Raw genomic sequence first — 12,022 nt, forward strand, 5'->3', positions numbered from 1 at the left:
CAGGAGGAGACGGTACTGGGACAGCGCGCTGACGTCAGGAGGAGACGGTACTGGGACAGCGCGCTGACGTGAGGAGTAGACGGTACTGGGACAGCGCGCTGACGTCAGGAGGAGATGGTACTGGGACAGGGCGCTGACGTCAGGAGGAGACGATACTGGGACAGGGCGCTGACGTCAGGAGGAGACGGTACTGGGACAGCGCGCTGACGTCAGGAGGGGACGGTACTGGGACAGCGCGCTGACGTCAGGAGGAGACGGTACTGGGACAGCGCGCTGACGTGAGGAGTAGACGGTACTGGGACAGCGCGCTGACGTCAGGAGGTGGCGGTACTGGGACAGGGCGCTGACGTCAGGAGGTGACGGTACTGGGACAGCGCGCTGACGTGAGGAGTAGACGGTACTGGGACAGCGCGCTGACGTCAGGAGGAGGCGGTACTGGGACAGCGCACTGACGTCAGGAGGGGTCGGTACTGGGACAGCGCGCTGACGTCAGGACGAGACGGTACTGGGACAGCGCACTGACGTCAGGAGGAGACGGTACTGGGACAGAGCGCTGACGTCAGGAGGAGACGGTACTGGGACAGCGCACTGACGTCAGGAGGAGACGGTACTGGGACAGTGCGCTGACGTCAGGAGGAGGCGGTACTGGGACAGCGCGCTGACATCAGGAGGAGGCGGTACTGGGACAGCGTCCTGACGTCAGGAGGAGATGGTACTGGGACAGGGCGCTGACGTCAGGAGGAGACGGTACTGGGACAGCGCGCTGACGTCAGGAGGGGACGGTACTGGGACAGCGCGCTGACGTCAGGAGGAGACGGTACTGGGACAGCGCGCTGACGTCAGGAGGGGACGGTACTGGGACAGCGCGCTGATGACAGGAGGAGACGGTACTGGGACAGCGCGCTGACGTCAGGAGGAGACGGTACTGGGACAGCGCGCTGACGTCAGGAGGGGACGGTACTGGGACAGCGTCCTGACGTCAGGAGGAGACGGTACTGGGACAGCGTCCTGACGTCAGGAGGAGACGGTACTGGGACAGCGCGCTGACGTCAGGAGGAGGCGGTACTGGGACAGCGTCCTGACGTCAGGAGGAGACGGTACTGGGACAGCGTCCTGACGTCAGGAGGAGATGGTACTGGGACAGGGCGCTGACGTCAGGAGGAGACGGTACTGGGACAGCGCGCTGACGTCAGGAGGGGACGGTACTGGGACAGCGCGCTGACGTCAGGAGGAGACGGTACTGGGACAGCGCGCTGACGTCAGGAGGAGACGGTACTGGGACAGCGCGCTGACGTGAGGAGTAGACGGTACTGGGACAGCGCGCTGACGTCAGGAGGAGATGGTACTGGGACAGGGCGCTGACGTCAGGAGGAGACGATACTGGGACAGGGCGCTGACGTCAGGAGGAGACGGTACTGGGACAGCGCGCTGACGTCAGGAGGGGACGGTACTGGGACAGCGCGCTGACGTCAGGAGGAGACGGTACTGGGACAGCGCGCTGACGTGAGGAGTAGACGGTACTGGGACAGCGCGCTGACGTCAGGAGGTGGCGGTACTGGGACAGGGCGCTGACGTCAGGAGGTGACGGTACTGGGACAGCGCGCTGACGTGAGGAGTAGACGGTACTGGGACAGCGCGCTGACGTCAGGAGGAGGCGGTACTGGGACAGCGCACTGACGTCAGGAGGGGTCGGTACTGGGACAGCGCGCTGACGTCAGGACGAGACGGTACTGGGACAGCGCACTGACGTCAGGAGGAGACGGTACTGGGACAGAGCGCTGACGTCAGGAGGAGACGGTACTGGGACAGCGCACTGACGTCAGGAGGAGACGGTACTGGGACAGCGCGCTGACGTCAGGAGGAGACGGTACTGGGACAGCGCGCTGACGTCAGGAGGGGTCGGTACTGGGACAGCGCGCTGACGTCAGGACGAGACGGTACTGGGACAGCGCACTGACGTCAGGAGGAGACGGTACTGGGACAGCGCGCTGACGTCAGGACGAGACGGTACTGGGACAGCGCACTGACGTCAGGAGGAGACGGGACTGGGACAGCGCGCTGATGCCAGGAGGAGACGGTACTGGGACAGGGCGCTGACGTCAGGAGGAGACGGTACTGGGACAGCGCGCTGACGTCAGGAGGAGACGGGACTGGGACAGCGCGCTGACGTCAGGAGGAGACGGGACTGGGACAGCGCGCTGACGTGAGGAGGAGACGGGACTGGGACAGCGCGCTGACGCCAGGAGGAGACGGGACTGGGACAGCGCGCTGACGTCAGGAGGAGACGGCACTGGGACAGCGCGCTGACGTCAGGAGGAGACGGGACTGGGACAGCGCGCTGACGTCAGGAGGGGACGGGACTGGGACAGGGCGCTGACATCAGGAGGAGACGGGACTGGGACAGAGCGCTGACGTCAGGAGGTGGCATTCTGCCCCACTGCGCACCTTTGCCTGTGCACTGCTGGATCTGCAGCAGTTTCAAACATTCACAGATTTCACATACTGATGCTTAAATTCCATTTGCCCTGTCCCAGAGGAGACCCACACAACATTTATGTTCTGTGAATGCTGATGGTGCCATCTCCTTGGGTCTCAGTTTGAAGAACAAACTAATTGTTGCGATCCCTGTCCATGTCGCTATCACATCATTCCTCCTCCCTGTGATGGTGTCGGCATTGAAGTACTTGTGGGAGCCAGTGAACTGGTTCTGACGGTCAGCCCAGTGACCCACCATTCTTACCCCCACACAAACTCCACTCGGCCTCTCTCACCCCCACACAAACTCCACTCGGCCTCTCTTACCCCCACACAAACTCCACTCGGCCTCTCTCCGAGTCCCTCACACAAACTCCACTCGGCCTCTCTCCGAGTCCCTCACACAAACTCCACTCGGCCTCTCTCACCCCCACACAAACTCCACTCGGCCTCTCTTACCCCCACACAAACTCCACTCGGCCTCTCTCACCCTCACACAAACTCCACTCGGCCTCTCTCACCCTCACACAAACTCCACTCGGCCTCTCTCCGAGTCCCTCACACAAACTCCACTCGGCCTCTCTCACCCTCACACAAACTCCACTCGGCCTCTCTCACCCTCACACAAACTCCACTCGGCCTCTCTCCGAGTCCCTCACACAAACTCCACTCGGCCTCTCTCCGGGTCCCTCACACAAAGTCCACTCGGCCTCTCTCCGTGTCCCTCACACAAACTCCACTCGGCCTCTCTCCGAGTCCCTCACACAAACTCCACTCGGCCTCTCTCCGGGTCCCTCACACAAACTCCACTCGGCCTCTCTCCGGGTCCCTCACACAAACTCCACTCGGTCTCTCTCCATGTCCTTCACACAAACTCCACTCGGTCTCTCTCCATGTCCTTCACACAAACTCCACTCGGCCTCTCTCCGAGTCCCTCACACAAACTCCACTCGGTCTCTCTCCATGTCCTTCACAGGCCCTGAGCTCCGACAGTCCCACCACTGGACATACCGGCCCCACCGCCTCCTCCTATTGGTCAGCGGAACAATTAGGCGTCCGATGTGATGTTCGGAAAGCTAATCAGCCATTGGATAATCTGGGAGCCAATCAGATGGAGCAAGGCAAGATGCTGTGGCTGCTGGCTTACGCGGACGACATTCTCAATCTTAAATCCGGTCATGGTGTTGGGCACGATCCCGCGATCGGGAATGCCGCAACCAATCACTCTGCAACCCTCCTGACACCTGCCCATGACCCACCTGCAGGTCGCGACCCTGCGTTTGAAAACCCTGCTCTAACCCTTAGCCTGTCTGATGCTGTTATGATAATCTGAATTTACAGAGTAGAAGTTTCACTCAGCCTGGTGGAGCGCAATGGACCATTCCTGAGTTTCCTGCACTGCAGGACCGTGCTCCTTTGGACACCATGAGTGATCTCTTCCCAGCCTAGCGTGTATTCCTTGGCGATCTCTTCCCAGCCTAGCGTGGTCAGCCAAGAGGGCCTCCTCCTCCCATTCCTTTCCTCAATTACCTAGAGGAGACTCCAGGGAGGCATCGCTGAACCGTGCGCCAAGGTTGCTGCCTTCTCCTGAACATCTTTCTCTTTGCAGAATCTGGAGCCCTGGCCTGCAGTGAGTAAATGGCTGCCCGGGGGCCTATGGGGGCGACAGCAGGGCAGGCCGCTTGCTGGACCTTCCATGAGATTCGCCATGCTTCTTGCAAATGTATAATTAATGAGTTGAGCAATGCAAGATCCCACGTGTGCTGCCACCCCGCTCCCCCGCGGAATTCACTCTGACTTCCGCTCCCATCATCATTGGACGAGACTCCAGAACAGAAGACTTAGAAATCAAGGTGCTGTTTTCCAGATCATTCTCATTCCTGACAGAAAAAAAAACTAATTTTTTTTGAATGAGATTTTGGATGTGGGATAAGTACACTGGGTAAATTATGAAGTTGACATTCTTAGATAGAATCTACAGTGCAGAAGGAGGCCATTCAGCCCATCGAGTCTGCACCGGCCCTTGGAATGAGCACCCTACCTCAGCCCACACTTCTGTCCTATCCCCGAAACCCCACCCAACCTTTTTAGACACTAAGGGCAATTTATCACGGCCAATCCCCCTAACCTGCACATCTTTGGACTGTGGGAGGAAACCGGAGCACCCGGAGGAAACCCACGCAGACACGGGGAGAACGTGCGGACTCCGCACAGATAGTGACCCAAGGCTGAAATTGAACCTGGGACCCTGGCGCTGTGAAGCAACAGTGCTAACCACTGTGCTACCGTGCTGCCCACTGCTGCCCAATGAGAATTTGACATTCTTATTGTTCTTTACAACGATGACGATGTATCCTCAATGTATTAACAGTAGTTTGCATATGGGCTCTGCATTCTGAATGTTTGCTGTTTTGATGATAAATGCTGATTAACACTTTGGGTTGTATGCCTAGGTTAGCCTGACGATGAATTGCCAACCTCCTCGCCAAGCCTGGCGAGCTTCCCACATGACAACCATCTTTATTTTCCTGCTGTTCTTTCCTGGCTTCCTCGGCGTCCTTTGCTTATTGGGAGTAACGGTGTGGAAGTAAGTCTTAGAAATCGTTTTATCTAATATAGCTGCACTGCCAGTATTCAATATATTATCTGCAAGTTTATTTTACACCTTAAATAATAAACATTCTCAATGTTTAAAGAGGAGAAAAAGTCTAGCAGGAATATTCCTTTTCCCATATCCTCATAAAATGGGCACACTGTGTATTTGTTTGGCTTGTGGGAAAGAAGTGCTCACCAACACTAAAACCTTCTGTTAAGGTCTGTGTCCCGGCCAAATCAGCTGCATTGATTCTGAGAAGTGACCTGTAGCGAATACTTTGGGCAATGACACAAAGCCAGCATGTCAGAGGGATGGGAGGACGCTTTGTTCAATTGTCCTTCCCACTGCTCTGTGTGAAAATGATGAAACTTCCAAATGATTCAGATAAAGTTTGCTTTGCTTTAAGCTCCTTTACATTGAAGTTGCAAAGAGTCAGAGATGACAACTAAAATGCAAAAGTCCAGAATTTCCTTGGAGTTCTGCCTGCTGTGCTGCTGTAACGTTGCTGAAGCTGCTGTTTGCAGCTAAGAGTACTAGCCAGGTCTCAGTGTGATTCTTATCACACTTCTAGTTACCACAGCTGCTCTGACCAAATTCCAGGCCATAGGAAAAATAAACAAGATAGCCAACACACAATTTGAAGGTATTATCAACTCAAATGCACTGGGTTATCTTAGTTTTACTGCATCATTTGGGCCAATAGTTCTCTTGTTCAAATCCGATAGAAGCATAAAACCTACATCATTGCCTGAACTGTCTTATCAGGAAAGTCAGAGGATCTATCCTGAACAATGATAAATGTTATCATTCTTATCTGAAAACCAGCCCACAGAATCTTGCAAATACAGACGTTCATATTCGACTTCAACTTAGTTACCTAAATAACAGAATCTCGAGGTAATCCCCTAAATATTGCTGTCCTGTTAGTGTCATGACCATTATATGATGAAGTCACCATAATTCAAATGGGCATTGGCCAATCACAATCACTTTATAATTTAAAAAGTGGCTGATCACGTTACACATTTGTTTCAGATTTTCAGTATTTGTAGTTTTTGTTTTGGTTTTCTCCTGTATCCTCTGAATGTTGCATTTATTTATTTCCTGTTCATTCTGTTTTTCTGTATCGGTTTCGATTTCTCTGTTCGATGCACCATACTCTATAGTGTAGGTTAGATGGCTTTTGTTTCGGTGCAACATCGAGGGCCGAAGGGCCTGTACTGCGCTGTATCGTTCTATGTTCTATCAAGCTTGGTATTTCTGACTCAGGAATAGCGCGACTCACAGGTTTCTGCTCCACATTTTAATCCTGTTCCTGTGAAACGCAGATTGCTACTGTTCATTCAGCTGGGTTTCCAGGTTGTGAAAGGGACAAGGGCCAGGTGTCTGGGATGAAGATGTCAATAGTATTAAATGTAATCGAGTATACAGTAATCTGATCGCTATATTAAAGTGGTCTGAAGGCAAACCAGAAAAATTGCAACAACAACATTTCTGACTTTACTTTTGGGACATCTGGGAAATGAATTCATTGATGAGTCTGGAAGGCAGAGGAAATAAAGGTTAGAAAGTATAAAACAAGGAGTTTGGCAGTGTTCATGAGTTCAGTGCAAGTACAGTAAAAAAAAGAAGCAGACAAGCTGATGGTCATTGCCTGCCACTTGTGCGGGGTGAATGTAACTTGCCCCTTGTCAGCCCCGAGCCTGGATATTGTCTGGGTCTTGCTGCATTTGGACAGGGACTGCTTCATTAGCCGAGGAGTCACGAATGGTGCTGAACATTTTGCAGTCATCAGCAAACATCCCCACTTCTGACCTTATGATGGAAGGGAGATCATTGATGAAGCAGCTGAAGATGGTTGGGGCCGAGGACACGACCCTGAGGAACTCCTGCAGTGATGTCCTGGAGCTGAGGTGATTGAACTCCAACCACCACAACCATCTTCCTTTGTGCCGGGTATGACTCCAACCAGTGGAGAGTTTCCCCCCTGATTCCCATTGGCTCCAGTTTAGCTCGGGCTCCTTGATGCCACACTCGGTCAAATGCTGCCTTGATGTCGAGGGCAGTCACTCTCACCTCACCTCTGGCATTCAGCTTTGTCCATGTTTGAACCAAGGCTGTAATGAGGTCAGTTGCTGAGTGACCCTGGTGGAACCCAAATTCAGAGACTGTGAGCAGGTTATTGTTGAGTAAGTGCTGCTTGATAGCACTGTTGATGACTCCTTCCATCACTTTGCTGATGATGGAGAGTAGACTGATGGGGCAGTAATTGGCTGGGTTGGATTTGTCCTGTTTCTTGTGTACAGGACATACCTGGACAATTTCCACATTGCCGGGTAGATGCCAGTGTTGTAGCTGTGCTGGAACAGCTTGGCTAGGGGTGCGGCACGTTCTGGAGCACAAGTCTTCAGTCCTATTGCTGGGATATTGTCAGGGCCCAGAGCCTTTGCAGTGTCCAGCGCCTTCAGCCATTTATTGATATCACGCGGAGTGAATCGTATTGGCTGGAGACTGAATCTGCGATGCTGGGGACCTCCGGAGGAGACCGAGACGGATCATCCAATTGGCACTTCTGGCTGAAGATTGTTGCGAATGCCTCAGCCTCGTCTTTTACACAGATGTGCTGGGCTCCTCCATCATTGGGGGCGGGGATATTTGTGGAGCCTCCTCCTCCAGTGAATTGTTTAATTGTCCACCACCATTCACGGCTGGATGTGGCCGGACTGCAGAGCTTAGATCTGATGTGTTCATTTTGGAATCACTCAGCTCTGTCTATTACTTGCTGCTTATGCTGTTTGGCACAAGTAGTCTGAGGGGCTGGTTTAGCACAGTGGGCTAAACAGCTGGCTTGTAATACAGAAGAAGGCCAGCAGCATTGTTCAATTTCCGTACCGGCCTCCCTGAACAGGTGCCGGAATGTGGGGACTAGGGGCTTTTCACAGTAACTTCATTGAAGCCTACTTGTGACAATAAGCGATTGTTATTATTATTATTATTGTGTTGTAGCTTCACCAGGTCGGCACCTCATTGTTCGGTGTACCTGATTGCTCCTGGCAGGCTCTCCTGCTCTCTTCATTGAACCAGGGTGATCCCCTGGCTGGGGGGTAATGGGGGAGTGGGGGATACGCCGGGCCAGGAGGTTACAGATTGGGGTTGATACAATTCTGCTGCTGCTGATGGCCCACAGCGCCTCCTGGAGGCCCTGTCTTGAGTTGCTGGATCTGTTCAAAGTCTGTCCCAGTTAGCACGGTGGTAGTGCCACACAACACAATGGGGGGTATCCTCAATGTAAAGACGGGACTTTGTCTCCACAAGGACTGTGCGATGGTCACTCCTCCCGATACTGTCATTGATGAATCTGTGGCTGGCAGGTTGGTGAGGATGAGGACTTGTGGTGGTAGCCATGGTGTTAGTGGTCACACACAGGGCAGCTCCCGCTTGAAGGCACAAGAAAGAGCTCTTTTTACCCCACATTGGGTGGAAATCCGATGGAAAGGTGTCGGTGAAAGTTGGAGGAGTAGTTTCCCGCGGAAGTGGTATGTCCGCTGGTTACCAAATCCGGCAGAAGACGGTGAGAGGCCTGGCCAAGGAGTTAGAGGAAACGTGTGCTGCAGCAGCCAGTGTAAGGACGGCTGAGGGGGAAGGGCCGATGCAAGGTGGAAGGCCCCAGATGGAGCAGTTGATGGCTTTTATTAAGGAGGAATTCCGCAAACAGAGGAAGGAAATGTGAGAGGATCGCTCGAAGGCCATTGAAGGAGCTGTGCCCCCCCCCCCGCCAAAGCACAATACCGTGCCTGTGACCCAGCACACCCTGGCACCCACCTGCGCACCTCACCCATATCCAACAGTGGTGACCATGTCTGTTATGGGCCAAGCTCTCCTGCGGGGACAGAGAGAGGGCATCGTGAGCCGCAATTCATGCATCGTGGGTGGGGGGTGGGGGAACAGGACGTCAGACACTTCACCCCCTACATGGAACGGTGCCTGGTCGAGGACAGAGCGGTCACTGAGGTCAAGATTGACTGCGACACACAGGTGTATCCACCGCCCACCACCCTGATGACCTTTCACACGTGCTGTACATGTCAGACATAATGATCCTTCCCTCTCACTGACCACATGTCCATTCCCCTGTAGGATCTCTTTCCAACGGTGCCAGCCCATCCAGGGCGGGCCCCGCCTCCCATGAGCACACATCAGCGGAGAGCTCCGAGGATGCCACTATCATTGAATCACAGCCTCACAACGTTCAAGGGGAGACAGCAATCAGAGTTCCACTATTTCCCAGGACCCAGCTGGGTCCCAGTCCCATGTTGAGCCTCTGGACAAGATTATCCCAGAGCTCATACCGATCTGCTGTGGTGGGACTTGAATCCGGGTCCCCAGAGCACTACCCTGGGTCTCTGGATTACTCGTCCAGCGACAATACCACTGCACCACCTCCCCCCAGAACTTGATAGGCTTGCTCCAGCTCGACAAACGTAACTTCAAACAGGGGTTAAGCTTTCACAGGCGGCCTACAGAAAGAGACACTCCTTGCAGCCTACTAATCAGAAATTAAACTTTCACTGGTTGGCTGGAAAGCGTTATAATCGCCAGCCTTAGTTGATCGTGTCCAAACCTGTGTCCCTGCCTTCTCCTGAGTCTAACCAGAACTAAAACTCAAAGTAGAGTTTGCCTTCTACTTTCCAGAAGTTCCTGAAGTGCCCTACCATTAAAACTCGAAAGAGTCCCCACATTTCAGAAGAGTTGATTGGCTGCTAGCCAAGTCCATCAAAGTAATGTCATTGGACCATGGCAAATAGCACACTGTACTGAGAGGAGTCCTTGGGTCAGTCCAAATAACACAATAGACTGGGGATGTTTCAGTAATCGTCCAGACACAAAAGTTAAAAGCATAGTCTGCAGAATGGTAACAGGCGACAAGACAGAACATAAAGGAATTACACAGGGAGAATGAGATTTAAACAGGAAAAGCAAGGTTTAAACATGAGGATCCCTACACCAGGCAGCTGCCAACCATTCTTGACTGGACTCCGAAATTCATTGTCCGCAGGAGGTTAAGGGCGGCATGTTAGTATTGTGACTGCTCCTGTGCCCACCCTGGTCCAGCGGGTTAACGGGGGCCCTGGCGTGCACTGCAGCCCCTGCCCCTGCATGTCCCCTCCCAATCCCACTCCCACCCATTCCCCCGACACTCTGGCTCCCGCAACAAACTCCCGGCCCCACCGACTGGCCAGTGCCTGGCACTGAGGGTCCTCGAACCCGCCACCCAGCCCTGCCAGCAGGGGTACCGGTGGTTGGTGCTAACCATACCAGTGATACCCTCTGTTCTGCGCGTTCCTGTGGGGTCTACTGTGGGTGTCCACATTGGGTGGGCCGTGTGACATCCCGCCAGTGGGCAGTGCCTCGGATGGGTGGACTGAGGAGTGCCAGCACCTGGTGGGTCATTGGCCCATCCCTTTGCTGGGATGGCTGGGATCTGAGGGCACCTTGAGGTGGGGGGAGGAGGGGGGGAGGGGGCACCCATATGGCCGGTTGCGTTCTGCACATTTACAGGTCATAGTGGGCAGTCGATGGAAAGGGCAGTCAGATTTCTGCCTTGCAATGGGGCTGCGTGCCCAGATACCTCGGCCCTGGGACATCACCACAAACCCACAGCCCATCTCCTGGTCTAAGTGCCCTGCTATTGTATCTTTAATGTTAGCTTCTAACATTTTCCCTGTGACAGATGTTAGGCTAACGGGCCTGTAGTTTCCTGCTTTCTATCTCTCTCCCTTTTGGAGGGGAGTTTAGAAAGTACAGGGTGAAATCGTAAGGGAAATGAGGAAAGCAGAGAGAGGGCATGAAGAATAGACAAGCCTTAACAGGGAGAAACAAATGCAGTTGTAGAAAGAGGATGACCAAGCGAAGCATAAGGTTTATAAGAGACAGAAAAAGGTGATGTGTGGAGATGGAGGATGTGAGTATGGTTCTCAATGTACACTTAGTGTCTAGCTCCACAAAATAAGAGAAAAATGCAGATAATGTGTTTGAGGAGCAGAAGTGTGACGTAATTAACATCAGCAAAGAGGAAATATTAATTCACCGGGACCGGATGAAATGTACCCCAAACAAAACAGGCACATTGAGCACTATAATTGTTGATATGTGCAAAGCAGAAACTCTCACACATTCTCTTCCTTCTCAATTCTTTTTCAAACTATAGCTTGTATATTTGTAGTATTTCTAATTTTTTATGTATATTAAAATTGTTTTCCTCAGATGGAAGCCTTCCAAACGTTGTGGTCCCTTTCGAGGGTTGAACGTGCCCTATAATTCCATTTCTCATTTTATTCGCATGACACAAGAAAAATTTGCTCAGATGTTTTGGCTTACCTGGGCCTATAAGAACCTGATAAAGAATCCGCTATTCTACTTCCTCCTAACCATTATTGTGTTGTGAGTATTCTGGTTTATGTAGCCTAGCATTTAATTCAGCAGCAAACAAACTGCTTTATTCACATGGAAATTTCCTCCAGCTTTAAAAAGATTAATTTGATCTTATTAACAAATATCAAAATATCTGGTCAAATTACCACCTGTTGCAGTTTTGTGTAAATAGAATTATTCAAACAAAATCTCCTTTCTTCGTGTAATGCACATTTCATATTTGTCCAAAAACATACACAGATCCGTTAATATGCAATTCAATGTTTCTTTAAAATATCAAGTAAATAATTTGTTCTTACCTGTTTTGTCTGTTGATATTCCCGCAGAGAGATTTTACAAGTGCTGTTGGGTTGGGTTTAAACTAACTCATCAGGGGGGTGGTGATCTGAGGGGGCCCAAACTGGAAGGAATTAAAGTTGATAACAGGAAGTAGTTTTAGGACTGCGATACACCATCAATAATAGATGACAAGTGATGAACGTAACTGAGGCTTTAATACACTAAACAGCGAGCCTCCTG

General features: G+C 52.2%; 1 protein-coding gene across 5 annotated transcripts in view; it reads left to right on the top strand.

The window, feature by feature from the left end:
- Nucleotides 1-12,022, top strand: part of tmc5 (transmembrane channel like 5) — a 266,568-nt gene that overhangs the window by 209,561 nt on the left and 44,985 nt on the right. For all 5 annotated transcript variants that reach the window (XM_072481874.1, XM_072481877.1, XM_072481878.1 and 2 more), the window contains 2 exons: nt 4,929-5,062; nt 11,336-11,512. In XM_072481874.1, the coding sequence (XP_072337975.1) occupies nt 4,929-5,062; nt 11,336-11,512 (311 nt within the window). The remainder of the gene's footprint in view (nt 1-4,928; nt 5,063-11,335; nt 11,513-12,022) is intronic.

Source organism: Scyliorhinus torazame, chromosome 17, assembly GCF_047496885.1.
Source record: "Scyliorhinus torazame isolate Kashiwa2021f chromosome 17, sScyTor2.1, whole genome shotgun sequence".
NCBI classification, from domain to species: domain Eukaryota; kingdom Metazoa; phylum Chordata; class Chondrichthyes; order Carcharhiniformes; family Scyliorhinidae; genus Scyliorhinus; species Scyliorhinus torazame.